Below are 19,131 nucleotides of genomic sequence, written 5' to 3' on the forward strand. Positions count from 1 at the left end.
TGGCCATATTTCAGAACGAGGTGTAGACCTCTCATGACCGACTGCTGGTGTTCTTTAGTACTCTCCTGTGATTCACGCCTCCAGGTGTGTCTTTGTGCCTGGAACGTCTTTCTGCAGGTAACACTCCCAAACATGGCAACTCTCAGAGCTTCCATCCCAGGCTCATCATGTCTCCCGTAGGCTTTTCCGATAGATGGGAAGAATTGCTCTTGTTATCACATCTTGTAAAAACCTTCTAATACAGCATATGTGATACCATTTATTTATTTGTTTTTCTTTCACCTGGGGTAACTGGTTACACTTGAGAAAGGGTCAGATTTTTTTTTTTTGTCTTTATGACCCTGGTTTCTGTTTATATGTAACTATGTCCTGTATTACTTGAACAGATAAAAGTAGGCAGGGGGAACCCATAGTAAGGAATGAAGAGATTTTTACTACAAAAGAGCAAGAATTAAAATGCTTTAGCATTTTCTCTCTACGTACACTGTTGAGAGTAGATATGTTGACGTGGAAACTTTTTTTTTTTTGCCACCAGGGACCTCTCAAGGGCTCAGTAGCCAGAAGGCTCTACAATCCCCAGTGGCTGTATTTTTTTCAGACAGAGGCAGAGAGAGGAGAGACAGTGCAGCACTGCTCGTGAAGCTCCCGTGTGTGACTCCTGCTGAAGCCCAGGGCTTTGTGCAAGGTGGTGTGTGCATTACCAGGCAAGGCACCTCTTGGCCCCCCAAGTTTAAGTTCTAACCCACCACCACACGAACCAGACACTAATCATGTGGCTTAAACATCTTCTGAAGTACTGATTACTTACATAAACTTGAGCTCTGTATTTGACCAGGCAGTTGGTGCCAGTTTCAGGGTGAAACTTAATTTCAAAGTCATGACCTTTGGAATTCTCAGAACCCTTAGGGATCAGTTTTAATTTTCTAGCCAATTTGTGGTACTCTGCTAATTGCATATCAATCTGTAAGGAAAGATCACAAAAGAAACATTTAAAAAACAAACAGTACCATCCCACAGTTTGAATAAATGTCTCTGCGATCTTACAGCAACTATATCTGTTAGTATTTTATTAATTTGGTAGAGTTTTAAAACAAAGGATTTATTCACATTAAATTTGCAGACAAAAAAATACTATAATGACAGACTAGTGACACAGTACTGGTCTTCCACATATATGCATGTATAAATGTTACATTTCCAACTGTTAGATCATTTCCTTAGTCTATTTGGGTGCAAATAGTTAAGATATTAAAAGCAGAGAAAAAAAAAAGTTTGAGACTTGATTATGAATATGATTATATTTCACATATTTAAGCTCAGGCCACTGTTAATTTACCATGCTAAAGGTCCTAGGGTTCTTAAAAATTGTACAAATCACGGAAGATTACTGTGGAGTTATCTGACAGGAAAAATGTTCCCAAGACAGCTATTACCAGTGTTTTAGGACACAGTGGCATTCTACTCAGGGTTATGCTGAACATGAAGAGTGAGTGCTCACTTGTGGCTAAGTGATTTACTCAAGAATAGGTAGATGAGATGGTGACTTGTATTCTACTCTAGGATAAAAGATAAGGCATTCATGAGATCTTTTTCATGACTAGAAAACATTTGTCACCAGGGCTTCACCACTGTGGGCTTTTTGCAGACAAGGACAAAGGGAGAGAGGGAACGGTGCCAGAGCACCAGCGCTTCGTCCAGTGCGGTGTGGGCTGGGCTCAAACCTGGGTCTCACACATCACAGGCAGGTACGCTATCAAAGTGAGCGATTTCCTGGCCTGGGAGCTTTCTTTGTACTTCTCCTTGGTTCCGTTAGAAAAATGTATGCTACCTTGAATTTAAGAAGCTGGAATGTCACAAACTGACATAAAGGGATGACTGCTTTACGGAGATGCCAATGTTACAAAGCTCCGACCTTGCTAGCCAATTACTTCTCCCCTCTGAGTTCTCCGGAGTTCGGTCAGACTGTTGCAAAGCTCAGCTCTGACAGGCTGACATACCGCTTCTTTGCCTTTGGCATACTTGAGCTCCTCGTTCCACAACTGCTGCTGCTCAGCCTCTAGGTCCCTCGTTAGCTTATTGATAGTCTGCTGGAGCTCATTTCTCTCATGGTTTATCCTCTCAATGTCTGCGACTGAGTACTTCTGGGTGTCGACGACATTCTGCAGCCGGCTGTTCTCCTGCTGCAGTGCTTCACATTCTGCTTCTAGATCAGAAAGACAGGTCTGTTAACTTCCTTCAATTCCTTCAAAGAAACTGAAGCCACTACTTAGTACAGTTCAGATGTATACATTTCCAAATTATGCGCTTGTGTTTTACTTTTTGCTGATGATTTTGATTCCATATTTATTTTTAAAATATTTTACTTATTCATTTATCAGATAAAGTAATAGGGAAGAAGATGACAGAGAGAGAGAGAGAGAGAGAGGGAGAGAGAGAGGGAGAGAGAGAGAGACCTGTAGTACTGCTTCCTCACCCGCGAAGCTTTCCCCTGAAGAGGGGAGTTGGGGACAGAAGCCAGTAATGTGTGCCTTTAACCAGATACACCAGCACCCAGCCCCGATTTCACCTTAGATGACACTCCTAAAGGATGCTAAGACTGACGTTTTATGTTAGACACTTGTGCAACATTAAAAAAAAAAAAAAGTATGGCCACAAAACAATGTATGAGTATTAAGAGTTGTTATGCAGTGGTTTTCAGTTCAAATAATCTTAAATATTCTTGCACAATTCTCTCCCTACCTTCTCGTCTCTATGAAAAAAAAAAAAGTAGATGAAGATGCCCATGACCAAAGGTGCCAAGACCATGAGGGTCACATCGTGACTTTGTCATGACCCAAGTGTAGCACTGACATCGCAAAGCTCTGCATCTGGTCTCCAAACAAGTTAGTGGTTCTTTAACTACAACTGGTGCATTTGCTACAGGAGTGAGCTCAACACGCTCACCACGTCATGCCAAGAGCTTAAGCGGTTCTCACTTACTTTAATGCACAAAGGAAACCACTCAGAATGACAGCTAACAAGTCGTGGGCCACACCAAGTCATTCTGAAGCAGCAATTGATTTGCTCGAGCATTCTCCTCTCACATTCCACTTGTGGTTACTTTAAATCACTCACCAAATATACTTACTATTGGATATAGAGAAAAACTGAGAGGAGAAGGGAGATACAGAGGGAGAGAGACAGAGAGACACCTGCAGCCCTGCTTCACCACTTGTGAAGCTTTCCCCCTGCAGATGGGGACCAGGGGCCTGAACCTGGGTCCTTGCACATTGTAATGTGTGTGCTTAACCAGGTGCGCCACTGCCTGGCCCTGTGGAAATAATTCATATAAGCACCACAGGAAGCATGAAGATCTTGCTTAAATACTTTCAGGTAGTCAGGAAAGTAAAGTATGGCTGAACCTAGGACTTGCAAGTTTGATCCCTAGCCCATTTCCGACAGAGTGATGATGCTCTGGCTTGTTCTGTACCCCCCTCCCCCCAGTTATTGCTGGGGCTCGGTGCCTGCACTACAAATCCTCGGCTCCTGGAGGCTATTTTTCCTTTTTGTTGCCCTTGTTTATTTTCATTTTTTATATTTATTTATTCCTTTTTGTTGCCCTTGTTGTTTAATTGTTGTAGTTATTATTGTTGTTGAATAAAACTGAGAGAAGCTTCCCCAGAGACCCACCCTATTAGGGAAAGCGAGAGGCAGACTGGGAATATGGACCAACCAGTCAACGCCCATGTTCAGCGGGGAAGCAATTACAGAAGCCAGACCTTCCACCTTCTGCATCCCACAATGACCCTGGGTCCATGCTCCCAGAGGGATAGAGAATGGGAAAGCTATCAGGGGAGGGGGTGGGATATGGAGATTGGGTGGTGGGAATTGTGTGGAATTGTACCCCTCCTACCCTATGGTTCTGTTAATTAATACTTTCTTAAATAAATAAATAAATTTAAAAAAAGACTGAGAGAAATGAAGAGGGGAAGACAGAGAGGGGGAGAGAAAGACAGACACCTGCAGACCTGCTTCATCGCCTATGAAGTGACTCCCCTGCAGGTGGGGAGCCAGGGGCTTGAACCAGGATCCTTAGGCCGTCCTTGCGCTTCACGCCACGTGTGCTTAACCTGCTGCGCTACCGCCCGACTCCCTGCCCTTGTTCGTTGTTATTATTATTGTTTTCAGATAGAATAGAGAAAAATCCAGAGAGGAAGACAGAGAGGCGGAGAGAAAGACAGACATCTGCAGACCTGCTTCACCGCTTATGAAGCGACCCCCCTGCAGGTGGGGAGCTGGCAGCTCGAACCAGGATCCTTACACCGGTCCTTGAGCTTTGTGCCACGTGCACTTAACCCCGCTGCGCTACTGCCCAGCCCCCAGGCTTGTTCTCTTTTGTTAATGTGTAAACGACAAGCTGTGAAAATGGTGCTATGATAAAGTAAAAATAACTTAAACTACCAGATTTAAGTGAACTAAGAGCAAGTGATCATGTGGTTCCTTATCACTATGGGCACAAGCATTAGGGTCAAGTGACAGCAACTAAACTAGATGCCCTGTGGCCTGGGAGGTGGCACAGTGGAAGCTCTGGACTGGGAAGTGAGAGCTCTAAGGTTTGGTCTCTGGCAATGCACATGCCGAAACGAGGTTCTGGCTCTCTCTCTCTCTCTCTCTCTCACTAGTATACAAAGAGATGGGTTAGAGAAAAGTCTACATTATATTAACTAAGTTATTTGGGAAAAAAATTAAACCGATTTTTAACTGACAATTATGATAGTTGATAGAGAATCAGTATCCTATAGACTAAAAGTTAAATCAAATATCCCAAGTACTATCTGGAGAATTTCTATGTGGGGAAGACATAATCTATAAAGTCTTAAAAGAATAAAATTAAAGGAGGCAAGTAACTGGGAAAACGTCACAGTCAGTCCATGTTGTTAACTACTTTGTAAACTGGCATCAGTGGCTCTGTGGCTTGATACTTTTCAATCTCTGGAAAAGAATACAGAGGATAAGGAAGATAGTATAATGGTTATGCAGAGAGATTCTCGTGTCTGAGGCTTTGAAACCCCGAGTTGAATCCCCCGCACCATATGCCAGAGCACAGGCTCATCCAAGTCTGAATGTTTTTCCTCTTCTGCCTTTAGTTCTGCTTACCTATTCTTGAAATTTCTTCATCAAGACCATTCAATTTCTGGTCAAGAATTGCTGAATGAGACTCCAAGTTGCTCTTGAATGCCTGATAATTCTGAATATCTGCTTGTAAGGCAAGTTTTGTCTTTCTCAAGGATTCTAAACGGTTCTTCAAAAGAAAAGAATACATTAATTATATACTAGTAATTAGTAATATTTAATAATAATTATTGTTTTCATTAGTGATAATTCTCTTAGGTGTACTTTTCCAGAATTAAAATGAAAAAGGAAGACATTTAAACTCTAATGCTTTAATAGGCACAATGTGATATGCAAAATAAAACAAGAAATCCAGTGACTATCATTTAAGCTTTAGAAAGCCCTTAGGGTACATGTTACAAATGTACTGATTATCACTCCCTTTCCAGTTAACTCCCAAACTGAGGGCATTTTGTATACAGAATTCCTTAGAGGTGGGAACACGGGGACCTTGTACACAAGATCACTCTGGTCTTGCATCATACTCTCAACACCAGCGATGCAGCGCTGACAGGGCACCAGGGGACTGAAGCTCTGGAGACTCCAAACATGTCTCCAATGGGAGTCCTACTCTATGCAAAAAAATCTCACTTTCAAGAAGATTTTGCTAATTTAAAAGTCTGTGATGAGCAGCTAGCAGTGTCAAAGAAGAAAGCGCCAGGCAAGTGAACGAGCCTGTTGAAGATGAGCATGCTTACGGACCGGTTCCTTCTCTCTTTCTCGTTCCCGTCTTGTGATCTGTTCATTCAGTGCTTTGTTTTCTGCTGCTAATGACTCCAACTTGGAAGCATCTACATTAAATAAATCCTCTGGAGACAAAAACCAAAGACATACAATTTCAAATCTGCTTAGCACATTTCCCCCATGTCTTCACGGCTGCTTTTTAAAAAATTATTTATTTTCCCTTTTGTTGCCCTTGTTGTTATTATTATTGTTATTGCTGTCATGGTTGTTGGATAGGACAGAGAGAAATGGAGAGAGGAGGGGAAGACAGAGAGGGGGAGAGAAAGACAGACACCTACAGACCTGCTTCACCACCTGTGAAGCGACTCCCCTGCAGGTGGGGAGCCGGGGGCTCGAACCGGGATCCTTCCGCCAGTCCTTGTGCTTTGCGCCACCTGCGCTTAACCTCCTGCGTTACCGCCAGACTCCCGTCACTGCTGCATTTTCACTTGTTCTTTCTCAGTGTTCAAAACAGAATCTGCAAGACACCCTATTCTCTGCAAAACCAGCAGACTTCTTTCCTTCGTACCACGGCACATTCTCTAGCCCCTCCCCGTTATTCCATTCACTGGTGTCTACGGCCGCTGGACCGAGTTGTTCCTCTGAGTCTTATCTGTCTAAGCAAGCGCATGCTCGTAAGGACAAGGATTCTTTGCTCTTCCTCATTACTGTGTTCTTGGTGCATGAATGGTGGATTTCACACAGTAGGTAGAAAAACGATTGCATAAACAAATATAGTACAATTATAAACAAACTCACAAGATTTTTTTTTTTGTTTTTAGAATCACTTTGGATTATTCTCCTTTAAAACAAAACACCATATACCTTGATTTTTCCTGTGTAGACAAGCTGTTTACTCTTTAGGAGAGGATTGCCCATAGGACAGAAGAAGATCCATTCACCTTTGTTATTCTAGTGGTGAGGTTTATTATCCTACTTGCTGGATTTCAATTGCTTTTGAAAAATAGTTTTACATATCTTAGATTTATCTATTTTACCTACCATTCTGATGACTTTTTGTAAAGACGCTTACTTCAACAGAAGGAAAAACAATATAAAATAACACTTTTGGGACATTTAGAGTAAGCTAGTAAATGCTGAAATATTACCATATCATAGTTCAGTGCAAGTATTTCTTGAAAAAAGAAAGGTCACCAGAGGAATGCTGCCTGTATATGCCATATGCCTGTGTATGCCTGTGTATGCCTATGTATGCCTATATATGCCTACGTATGCCTACGTATGCCTATATATATGCTTATGTATGCCTATATATGCCTATGTATGCCTATATATGCTTATAGGCCTATGTATGCCTATATATATATGCTTATGTATGCCTGTATATGCCTATATATGCCTATGTATGCCTATATATGCCTATGTATGCCTATATATGCCTATGTATGCCTATATATGCTTGTATGCCTATGTACCTATATATGCCTATATATGCCTATGTATGCCTATATATGCCTATGTATGCCTATATATGCTTGTATGCCTATGTATGCCTATGTACCTATATATGCCTATATACCTATGTATGCCTATATATGCTTACATGCCATATGCCATGCTCTCGGTAGTGTGTTTGATACTTTCTATATGGCCATCTATCTTTGCAAAACTTTTTTTTTATTTTTAAAAATTATCTTTCTTTATTTTTTGGATACAAACAGCCCAAAATCGAGAAGGAAGGGGGAGACAGGGAGACAGAGCGACAGAGAGACACCTGCAGCATGGCTTCATCACTTGTGAAGCTTTCCCCCTGCAGGTGGGGAGCATGGCCTTGAACCGAGGTCCCTGTGCACTGTAATGTGAGTGCTTAACCAGGTGCGCCACCACCTGGCCCCTCTTTGCAAAACCTTGTTAAAAATTAAGTGATTTGGGAGTCAGACGGTAGTGCAGCGGGTTAAGCGCACGTGGCGCCAAGCACAAGGGCCAGGGTAAGGATCCCAGTTTGAGCCCCGGCTCCCCACCTGCAGGGGGGTCACTTCACAGGCGGTAAAGCAGGTCTGCAGGTGTCTGTCTTTCTCTCCCCTTCTCTGTCTTCCCCTCTTCTCTCCATTTCTCTCTGTCCTGTCCAACAATGACAACATCAACAACAACAACAACAACAACAACTACACCTACAACAATGGCAACAAAAGGGAATAAAAAAATAAAAAGTTAAGTGATTTGTTTGTTAAGGTGCATACAGACAGGGCTTATGACTCACGGCTGACTCCAAATGCCAGCATTCTTTCTGCTTAACTACTGCTTCTTTCCAGCTAAGTGATAATAAAGACCACAGTCAATGGCATCCAAACACATTTAGATACACACAGGCTACAAGTCCACACATGGGACTACGTGATCAAAAGCAGACTTGAGATCAGACCTACAGCACTGGAGGGAGCCTCGGTGCTCCTTTCCTGTCCTGTCTCCCTGTCTCTATTTTACATTAAATTTTTAATCGTCTACATTTATTGGATAGAAACAGCCAGAAATTGAGTGGAGGGGAGATAGAGAGGGAGAGACAGAGAGACACCTGCAGCCCTGCTTCACCACTCATGAAGCTTTCCCCCTACAGGTGCGGGGGGGGGGGGACCAGGGGCTCGAACTGGGGTCCCTGTGCACTGTAATGTGTGCTCAACCAGGTGCACCACCACCCAGCCTCTCTCTTAGACCCTTTAAAATTTTTTATTACCTTTATATTTATGGATAGAGACAGCCAGAAACTGAGAGGAAGGGGGAGGTAGTGAGGGAGACAGAGAGACACCTGCAGCCCTGCTTCACCACCTGTGAAGCTTTGCCCCTGCAGGTGGGGACTGGGGACTTGAACCCGGGCCCTTATGCACTGTAATATGTGTGCTCAGTCAGGTGTGCCGCCACTCAGCCCCTTTTCCTCTTTCTCGATCAGAAAAAACAAAACAAAACAAACAAACAGCCCAGAGAGGCGAAGCCCCAGTAACAACAAGAAATGAAAACAGCAAGACCATGACTGAAAGCAGCACACAGAGACTCACTCAGCTTCAACTGCAGCTCTGCATTCATGTCCTCGAAGCTGTCAGCGCCAGTCATGAAGCTCTCATAGCACTTGATGGTGTAGTCCAGGAACAACTGACCGGGTCAAGCGGATTCAAAAAGAAAACCATGACTTTTTATTTAGTTTGCTTAAGATTTTCAAAGCAGAAATTTAAGTTTAAAAAAATGCCAGGAATACTAGGTAGTTATATGAACTCCTATAAATGACACAAAACTAAGGTTTATTAGTAGTCTTGCTAAAGACCTAGCTTGCGACTTCTAATGTGTGATGATTAAACTTGGATAGAGGTGGTATTTAGTAAATAACAAAAGACTCAACTTCAGAAGTTTGAGACAAAGAAGTTAACTAATGTAATTCAACATGTACAAATGGTTTAATCTTTAGGGTTATTCTAGCTTATGAAAAACTTAATGAATTGCTGATTACTCAAGGGCAATTAACCTGACAAAGTCAAACTGTGAAAAACAATGCAATCAATAAGGATTATAATTACACAGTAACCGGGGGCAGTAAGATGCTAGAATTGTTCTATCTTCCCAAGAAAAATCAGCACTATGTGTTGCCACCATGCGGTGTTTTGGCCAGTAAAGCTGTATATTTGTGGGGCTGATTATGCTTCTCCAGGGCCTCGAGGCAGTAAATATCCCTCAAGACAAATCAATCCCCTTTGAGCTGATCCTTTGCTCAGCAAGCAACCTTACTATTACTTGGCTGGTATGGCAGGGGCACTCTGAGGTAAAGTATATGTCATCTTCTAATTGGTAAAGTAAGCTCGGCCAATTTTCATTTTGCAGATGAAAAATAGGTTTCTAGACCCACAATGCCAAAGACAAGAAGCTTGTAAGAAAGACACTTTTAGTAACTCTCTTTAATTTAAAACAGTACTTTACATTGTCCAAACTGTTTTTATATACTGTCCTTAAGCGACAGTTAAGAGCGAGAATAACCATTACTGGCTCCCAGTCACAGTGGGTCTTGCGAGATTCTATATTGAGCAGGCGGAGCTGTGACTGTCCCTGAGCACAACCGAGGAGCCGACCGCTCAGCTCAGCACACACACTGCTCCTCTCAAGAGCCGCATCACTGGCTTTCCAGCTGCTGCTCACAGGGTCACTGCTTAAGTAATGAAGGGGTGAGGCCATTCTTTGCCCCAAAATAAAAACACCAAAGACAATCAATACAAAGCCATTCCATTGATGTATCTTTGAAATATTTCCCAGCAAGTAATAAACAATGAGGCTGAAGTTATTTCCATTTACTTATTTTAAATCAGAGCCCTGCTGAGCTCTGGCTGACAGTGGTGCCAGGGACTGAGCCTGGGAATTCAGTCTCAGGCATGAAAGGCATTTGCATAACTGTTATTCTTGTTTCCAGTCCCAAATCTTATTTTATTTTATTGCCTCCAGGGTTACTGCTGGGGCTCAGTGCCTGCACTGAGAATCCACTGCTCCTGAGGCCATTTTCCCCATTTTGTTGCCTTTGTTGTCATTACTGTCATTGTTGCCACTGATGTTGTTGTTGTTGTTGGATGGGATAGAGAGAAATGGAGAGAGGAGGGGAAGACAGAGAGGGGGAGAGAAAGACAGACACCTGCAGACCTGCTTCACCGCCTGCGAAGTGACTCCCCTGCAGGTGGGGAGCCGGGGGCTCGAACTGGGATCCTTGTGCCGGTCCTTGTGCTTCGTGCCATGTGGGCTTAACCCGCTGTGCTACCGCCTGGCCCCCTCCAGGCCAAAATTTCTACTTTCTTCTTGACATAAATGCTTCAAAGAATAAAGACTAGAGTTAACATAGAAAATAGTTTTTCTTCTCGGGGTGTGCACGATGACTGGTAGGCAGGACAGGATATCACTATAACATCAACAATGCAAATTTATTTCATGTTTTAGGAAGTAATGTGAGGTTAGGGCTCATAATTTAGCCTCCTCTAAAGTACATTGTGGGCCCCAAGCCAGAACATCTGTTTTCTTTTATCTCAAACATTTCTGAAATAGTAACTGATCAGAGTGGCGATATAAGCATAAATAAGGGAGTTGGGTGGCAGCACAGCAGGACCGGTGTAAAGATCCCGGTTCGAGCCCTTGGCTCCCCACCTGCGGGGGAGTCGCTTCACAGGCGGTGAAGCAGGTCTGCAGGTGTCTGTCTTTCTCTCCCCGTCTTCCTCTCCTATCTCCATTTCTCTGTCCTAACAACGATGACATCAATAACAACAACTACAACAATAAAAAACAACGGCAACAAAAGGGAAAATAAATAAAAACAGAATTAAAAAAATAAGAATAAAAAGATCAAATAAAAAAACAAAACAAAAAGTCCATATGCAACACAAGCCCATGTATTACGCTTTGCACAGACAGGAATCATATTAAACCAGCCCTGCCATTACCGGTGTCAGCTTTGAGTGGGGGTGCATCCTGCAGAGAGCGCCTCAGGCTGATTCTGTGCTCAGTGTTCCTTTCACCCTCTTCCTCCCACTTCCTTGCTCTCATAACAAAACGAGCAAACCTTAAAATACACACACAGCATATAACATGCTGCTATTTAAACAAGGTCTTTTTTGCATTTTTTTTACTTAGTATTTTCAAATTTCCAAGTCTAGTTAATTATAGGAAATCATTATTATGCGACCCCCAACAGTAGTTCTACTGACTAATATTTAGTAGAAACATTTCAGGGATATAAAAGACAAGTTTTAGGAAAACACATAAGAATGCCAATAGAGATATTAGCTGACAATGTGCTTTGTAAAGCTGGTAATGTAGCTGATGCCTGAGTGGTGAACTTAGCTGTCTCTGTACGGCAGTGTGAAGCTAGCCGTCTCTGTGCGGCAGTGTGAAGCTAGCCGTCTCTGTGCGGCAGTGTGAAGCTAGCCGTCTCTGTGCGGCAGTGTGCGGCTAGCCGTCTCTGTGCGGCAGTGTGCGGCTAGCCGTCTCTGTGCGGCAGTGTGAAGCTAGCCGTCTCTGTGCGGCAGTGTGCGGCTAGCCGTCTCTGTGCGGCAGTGTGCGGCTAGCCGTCTCTGTGCGGCAGTGTGAAGCTAGCCGTCTCTGTGCGGCAGTGTGCGGCTAGCCGTCTCTGTGCGGCAGTGTGAAGCTAGCCGTCTCTGTGCGGCAGTGTGCGGCTAGCCGTCTCTGTGCGGCAGTGTGAAGCTAGCCGTCTCTGTGCGGCAGTGTGCGGCTAGCCGTCTCTGTGCGGCAGTGTGCGGCTAGCCGTCTCTGTGCGGCAGTGTGCGGCTAGCCGTCTCTGTGCGGCAGTGTGCGGCTAGCCGTCTCTGTGCGGCAGTGTGAAGCTAGCCGTCTCTGTGCGGCAGTGTGCGGCTAGCCGTCTCTGTGCGGCAGTGTGCGGCTAGCCGTCTCTGTGCGGCAGTGTGCGGCTAGCCGTCTCTGTGCGGCAGTGTGCGGCTAGCCGTCTCTGTGCGGCAGTGTGCGGCTAGCCGTCTCTGTCTGGTAAAGAAGGTACCTTATTATGCATGATCCCATCTTCGGTTTCTTCTCCCCAAGATTGTCCATCATCAAATAACGGTGGGCGGTCTTTCATGGCATTATGTAACTAATGTACACAAACGACACATCAAGTTAATTAAGATGATGTGAAAGATATATAGGCTTCCTGTCTGAATTCCCTTTTAGGATTAAGAAAGGACGGGCTTCATACAGTTTGTTCTGTAGAAGGAAATATATGGGCTGGCTTTTAGCCACCAAGTTGCAGACACTATTATGATTCCATCCTGACCTCCCTGGGCAGACGCCCTCACCAGTGTGTCCTGGAACCTCCCCTCCCCAGAGCCCTGCCCCACTAGGGACAGACAGAAATAGGCTGGGGGGATGGACCCACCTGCCAACACCCATGTCCAGCAGAGAAGCAATGACAGAAGCCAGAACTTGCACCTTTTTTTTTTTTTAATTTATTTATTCCCTTTTGTTGCCCTTGTTGTTTTACTGTTGTAGTAATTACTGTGTTGTCACTGTTGGACAGGACAGAGAGAAATGGAGAGAGGAGGAGAAGACAGAGGGGGAGAGAAAGACAGACATCTGCAGACCTGCTTCACCACTTGTGAAGCGACTCCCCTGCAGGTGGGGAGCCGGGGGCTTCTACCTTCTCATCCCAGAAAGAATTTTGGTCCATACTCCCAGAGGGATAAATGGTTATAAAAGGCATAAACAGTAACACATCAAACAATTGGATAATACAGAACATATACACTATTAGAAACATATAGCAAGTCAAGAAAAAAAAAAAAGGTAGCCAGAAAATCTAAATAAACTAGCTGTAAGAAGAATCAGAGCCAAGCAATATTCTGGTTTCTCATGAAATTACATAAAAGTCAGGGAGTTGGGTGGTAGCGCAGCAGGTTAAGCGTACGTGGCACAAAGCACAAGGACCGGCGTAAGGATCCCTGTTCAAGCCCCCAGTTCCCCACCTGCAGGGGAGTCGCTTCACAAGCAGTGAAGCAGGTCTGCAGGTGTCTATCTTTCTCCCCCCATTTTCCCCTCCTCTCTCCATTTCTCTCTGTCCTATCCAACAATGACATCAATGACAATAATAACTGTAACAATAAAAAACAAGGGCAACAAAAAAAAAGGAATAAATATATATACATATAAAAGAAAATTCATAGAAGTCTTGATAAAAAGGGGGCCAGGAGGTGGGGCACCTGAATAAGCACACACATTACAGTACACAAGGACTCAGGTTCAAGCCCCTGGTCCCCACCTGCAGGGGGAAAGCTTCATGAGTGGTGAAGCAGGGCTGAGGTGTCTGTTTCTCTCTCTCCCTTTTTTAAAAAAATATTTATTCATTCCCTTTTGTTGACCTTGTTTTATTGTTGTAGTTATTATTGTTGTCCTTGTTGGATAGGACAGAGAGAAATAGAGAGAGGAGGGGAAGACAGAGAGGGGGAGAGAAAGACAGACACCTGCAGACCTGCTTCACTGCCTGTGAAGTGACTTCCCTGCAGGTGGGGAGCCAGGGGCTCGAACCAGGAACCTTACGGTGGTCCTTGCGCTTTGGGCCACCTGGCTTAACCCGCTGCGCTACAGCCCGACTCCCCCCCTCTCCCTTTTTATTACCTTTATTTATTTATTGGATAGAGATAGTCAGAAAATGAGAGGAAGGAGGAGAAAGAGGGAAAGAGACAGAGACACCTGCAGCCCTGCTTCACCACTCACAAAGTTTTCCCCCTGCAGGTGGGGACCAGGAGCTGGAACCCGGGTCCTTGAGCACTGTAACGTGTCCTCAACCAGGTGCACCACCACCCGGCCCCTTCAGTTTCCCTTTTATCTCCTCCTCCCCTCACAATTTCTGTCTCTACTAAATAATAAATAAATAAATTAAAAAACCTTAATAAGAAGTGGGAAGTCCACAAATGAATGTCATAGAGGGATATAATTTCCTACTGAAACAAATATTTTTCTTACCCCTCCACCTCTGGAATCATGTCAAAAACATTTTGAAGAACCCAGAATCAAACATCCTTTGAACAGTGAAAACCGACAGGAACTTCAATACAATTGGCAAAAGCAAGACTGGGAGACAAACAGAAATGTGTGGGGACTATCCGTAGAGATATTTTAGAGTGAGAAACCAAATACCTTGATGCAGTCTATCAGCCAAACCAGAGCTGCCACAATGTGAGGCCACGTGTGAGGGGCCCCCACCGTATACATGGAACTTTTGGATAATGCGAAAGGATACCTACGGAAAAGCAGGGAACACTCATTTATCAATGAAGTAAAAATTGAGGGCTGGATTGAGCAAGAAGTCGCATATGCACTGCTGGTCTCCACTTGTTTAGAAGCCGCCTTCTAGTATTTGCGGATGCTGTGCTTGGTTATCCTACTCAGAGAGGACTAGAGGACTTGGAAGGGAAAGAGGAGACAGAGAGGAAGAGAACGAGACAGACAACCACAGGCCTGCTTCACAGCTCACAAAGCTGCCTCCCTGCTTGACCCGGGTCCCTGGACTTATACAAGGCGACGCGTGTGCTCATCTGCAGACGCACCACCACCTGGCCCCAGTACCTTGCTCTTTACTGAGCTTCTGTTTTTTTTTTTTTTTTAAAATTTTTATTCTCTTGTGTAGTTATGATTGTTGTTGTTATTGATGTCGTTGTTGTTGGATAGGACAGAGAGAAATGGAGAGAGGAGGGGAAGACAGAGAGGGGGAGAGAAAGACAGACAGACACCTGCAGACCTGTTTCCCCGCCTGTGAAGTGACTCCCCTGCAGGTGGGGAGCTGGGGGCTCGAACCGGGATCCTTAAGCTTAATGCCTGTCCTTGAGCTTAACCCACTGCGCTACTGCCCGACTCCCTGAGCTTCTGGTTTTACTGTTTCTCTGAAGACTGATTTGCATATATGTTCCTTCAGACGTAGAAGTGTGTTTGCAATCAGTATGCTGGACCTCAGTGCCAGACAACTGTGACCTCATATTCAGTGTATCTCAAACAAACCACGTCTGCTTGTCATCTTTTCAGTTTATTCTCCACAGAACCTTCCAACTTAACTCCACTCTATTTTCCCTAGGCCTTCTCTTCTGTCTTTTTTGCTGTTATGAACCTGTGGTTTTCACTGCATCCTCCTGTTTCTTGTTGTTGCTATTCAGATCTATCATTTGTTGTTTGGTTTTATCAAAAAGGTTTTTTTTTTTTTTTTTTTTTCAGTGTGTCCTAATTATGCTGCTCCCAGTGATTATCTTAAAGTTTTATTTTCTATTGCACCAAAGTAAAAGACTCCGGGGTGGGGGAGGGTTCAGGTCCTGGAACGTGATGGCAGAGGAGGACCTAGTGGGGGCTGTATTGTTATGTGGAAAACTGGGCAATGTTATGCATGTGCAAGCTATTGCATTTACTGTAAACTGCAAAACATTAATCCCCCAATAAATAAATTTAAAAAAAAGAAAAATATTTCTCTAACTGAATGTCTTCACAAATTTACCGAGCTTCATTCTCTGTAGTTCGGAAATCTTTGGCAGGTTCAAGAACCTCGTCCCTGTCGGCAGATGCCTCTCCCTTCTTTTTCACCCTTTCCCCTCTCAACTTCTGTCACTATCCAATAAATAAAATAATAATATCCCTAGGAGAGTGAGAAATATAACATACTAACCCAAGGTTTTTAAAAATTCTTGGAATCTCTTCTTCAAACTTTGTGGCAGGAAGCTCATAGGAAGGGCACAGGAAGCCATAAAGAAAACTGAAGATCTTCAGGAAGTCTTTCACAGAAGGAGCTTGGAGAGACTTCATGGACACACTATAAGCATAACCATTTTCTGTAAGAAACTGAAATTTTTTTGCAGTGTCAAACACAGAATAGTAGTACATGTATTAAAATACTTGAGAGAGGATACTTATAATTTAGACTATTTGAAATGATAGAATACCTCGCAGAGTTGTCGAATACACTGCTGGATGAATGTTTTGTCACTAAGTGGCCTTGGGTCTTTGATTTTTTCAGAATTGGAAAATATTCCAAATTGACTATTCCGGGATCCATGTCCACTAGTCCTGGAAACACATTTTTAAAGAGTTAAGTCAAAAGTAGTTTTCTGTGGCCAATTCTAAATGATTTCAAGATGAATTTAATGAAATGAAACTGTCTTATTCTTGGGGAATCGGGCGGTAGTGCACACCAGGTTAAGTGCAGGTGACGCGAAGCGCAAGGACCGGCATGAGGATCCCGGTTTGAGCCCCCGGCTCCCCACCTGCAGGGGAGTCGCTTCACAGGCGGTGAAGCAGGTCTGCAGGTGTCTGTCTTTCTCTCCCCCTCTCTTCATCTCTCTCTGTCCTATCCAACAACGATGACATCAACAACATCTACTACAAAAATAAAACAAGGGCAACAAAGGGGAATAAAAATAATCGTAATAATTAAAAACATGCTATTTTGTTAACAGGAACTATTCATTTTTATTTTACATCGAATATATACTTAATTCCCCCCCCCTCCATTTTAGCTATTATGTTTAATATCAATATAGTCCATACCCAGTATAAAAAACCTGGGACTAGGTAATGGCTCCTCTTAGCTCTAAAGCCTTATTACCCTGTAGCTCCTGAAAGTCAGGAGGTTTAATTTTCAACCATCAGTGCCTTGTGTCAGTGAACTAGTGATGGGACTATGCTAACAGAGCTCTGATGCAGACAGAACCATTTAGCACCGAGGAAGATGAAGGTGCCATGTCCCTTGAAAGGGACCGTGCTCTCTGCAAGTACCCAGCCCCGTATCACAGCGAGAATCTCTTCGTCAGAATCAACAGAGGCAATCATTACCTTTTGCCAAATACAGAGACTTTCCTTTCAGACGTGGGCTTGTTGATGCTAAGTTTTCCAAAGGCTGGTTTCTCTTTGCTTCAAGAAAAGAAAAGAAGTGGGCGCATTTAAACACACATGAACACACTAGTCCCAGAGACCTTTGCAGACGCTGGCACCAACACCACTGTCAGCGAAAGGATTCCACAGTGCGCGCGTTTTCAGCGGGTTGACAGCAGGCGCCACCTGCGCGACGAGCTCGAGCCGAGCGCCACCGCCAAGAGAGCCGAGTGAGGCGCGGCAAGGACGCGGGTTTGAGCCCCGCTCCCCGCCGAGGCAGGTCTGCAGCGGCCTCCCTCTCCCTCTCCCTCTCCCTCTCCCCCACCTGTCTGCACACACAAAGGGAAAAGGCGGGCCGGCCCCGCACTCACGTCTGTGGCGTGTAGAGGCCCTGCCTGGGCAGCTCCTGCGAGCGCAGCTCCTGCATGGACAGACGGCCCGCGCCGCCCGTGGACGCCGAGCTGCGCTTCATGCCGGGCGGCCCTGCGGAGACTCGGGTCAGGCTGCGCGCAGGGACCGGGACCGGGGGCCCGGGGTTCGAGCCACGCCCCGTCCCGCCCCGCCCGCGGGGCGCTTCCCGGGCTGCATGGCCCCTGCTCGGTAAGGCGCGGGGACAGCCGCGACCAGACCCGCGCACACGGACGTCTTGGCGGCCCCATTATTGGAGAGACACGGAGAGAAGGCGGAGGGCAGGGAGGTCCCCGGCAGGTGGGGACCAGGGGCTTGAACCCGGGACCTCGCGCACTGCGTGCCACCGCCTGGCCCCCTGACATCTTTGTTTTCGTTATTATTATCTCTGCTCGCTGGGTTAGAGAGGGGGCGGGGAGGTAGGGGGAGAGACACAGAGACAGAGAGACCCCTGCAGCCGCGCTCCACGCTCGGGAAGCTTCCCCTGCAGGCGAGGTCGGGGCTTGAACCCGGGTCCCTGTGAGCGTCCCAGCAGGCGCAGATCTGCCAGGAGCCTGGACAGCAAGGGCCCCGCCCCTCAGCCCTGGGACCCCGCCCCCAACCCCAGGCCCCGCCCCTCAGCCCTGGGACCCCGCCCCCAACCCCGAAACCCGCCCGTCAGCCCTGGGACCCCGCCCCCAACCCCAGGCCCCGCCCCCAACCCCGAAACCCGCCCGTCAGCCCTGGGGCCCCGCCCCCAACCCAGACCCCCGTCCCTCAGCCCTGGGGCCCCGCCCCCAACCCAGACCCCGCCCCTCAGCCCTGGGACCCCGCCCCCAACCCCGAAACCCGCCCGTCAGCCCTGGGACCCCGCCCCCAACCCAGACCCCGCCCCTCAGCCCTGGGACCCCGCCCCCAACCCCAGGCCCCGCCCCCAACACCGAAACCCGCCCGTCAGCCCTGGGGCCCCGCCCCCAACCCAGACCCCGCCCCTCAGCCCTGGGGCCCCGCCCCCAACCCAGACCCCGCCCCTCAGCCCTGGGACCCCGCCCCCAATACCGAAACCCGCCCGTCAGACCTGGGACCCCGCCCCTCACCCTAGGCCCCCCCCACCCCCCGCCCCTCGACCCCCGGTACCCCACCCCTCACCCCTTGGGACCCTCCCCATAACCCTGGGAGCTGACTCTCACCCCTTGGGACCCCACTCCTCACCCCTTAGGGCCCCGCCCCTCACCCCTTAGGGCCCCGCTCCTCTGCGACCCCCCGGGCCCCGCCCCTCTGCGATCCCGCCCCCCCCCCCCCCCCCCCCGCGCCAAGCCGTCACCCCCGCTGAGCGGCACTGCGGGGCAAAACCACCTCAAGGCAGCGGCCCTCTTCCTTTCAGCGTCTCCGCACGCCCCGGATCCCGACTGTGCACAGAGAGCGCAGGCAGCAGACAGGAAGCGGACCGGCAGCGCCCACAGCAGCCGCCGCCACAACACCATCTGCACCCGCCGTTCGAATTTGAAACTCGGCGCCCTCGATGACGTCACTGCGCGC

At 46.5% G+C, this 19,131-nt stretch overlaps 1 protein-coding gene across 3 annotated transcripts in view; it reads right to left on the reverse strand.

Annotated features, from left to right (window-relative positions):
- NDC80 (NDC80 kinetochore complex component) overlaps positions 1 to 19,064 on the reverse strand; it is a 31,460-nt gene extending 12,396 nt beyond the window's left edge. For 2 of the 3 annotated variants that reach the window (XR_009552172.1, XM_007519860.3), the window contains exons 1-12: positions 18,949 to 19,064; positions 17,577 to 17,688; positions 17,167 to 17,244; positions 16,278 to 16,401; positions 16,004 to 16,176; positions 14,494 to 14,596; positions 12,362 to 12,451; positions 8,886 to 8,979; positions 5,854 to 5,960; positions 5,137 to 5,281; positions 1,998 to 2,203; positions 809 to 961 (exon numbers count right to left, since the gene is read on the reverse strand). Coding sequence is in view for 1 of the 3 variants with exons in the window: in XM_007519860.3 (XP_007519922.2) it covers positions 809 to 961; positions 1,998 to 2,203; positions 5,137 to 5,281; positions 5,854 to 5,960; positions 8,886 to 8,979; positions 12,362 to 12,451; positions 14,494 to 14,596; positions 16,004 to 16,176; positions 16,278 to 16,401; positions 17,167 to 17,244; positions 17,577 to 17,677 (1,374 nt within the window). In the remaining 2 variants the exon portion in view is untranslated. Of the gene's footprint in view, positions 1 to 808; positions 962 to 1,997; positions 2,204 to 5,136; positions 5,282 to 5,853; positions 5,961 to 8,885; positions 8,980 to 12,361; positions 12,452 to 14,493; positions 14,597 to 16,003; positions 16,177 to 16,277; positions 16,402 to 17,166; positions 17,245 to 17,576; positions 17,689 to 18,948 lie in introns of those variants that run through there. The other variant, XR_009552173.1, reaches the window with a different exon arrangement.
- Positions 19,065 to 19,131: the final 67 nt, after the last annotated feature.

The sequence above is a fragment of the Erinaceus europaeus genome, chromosome 10, assembly GCF_950295315.1.
Source record: "Erinaceus europaeus chromosome 10, mEriEur2.1, whole genome shotgun sequence".
Lineage (NCBI taxonomy): Eukaryota > Metazoa > Chordata > Mammalia > Eulipotyphla > Erinaceidae > Erinaceus > Erinaceus europaeus.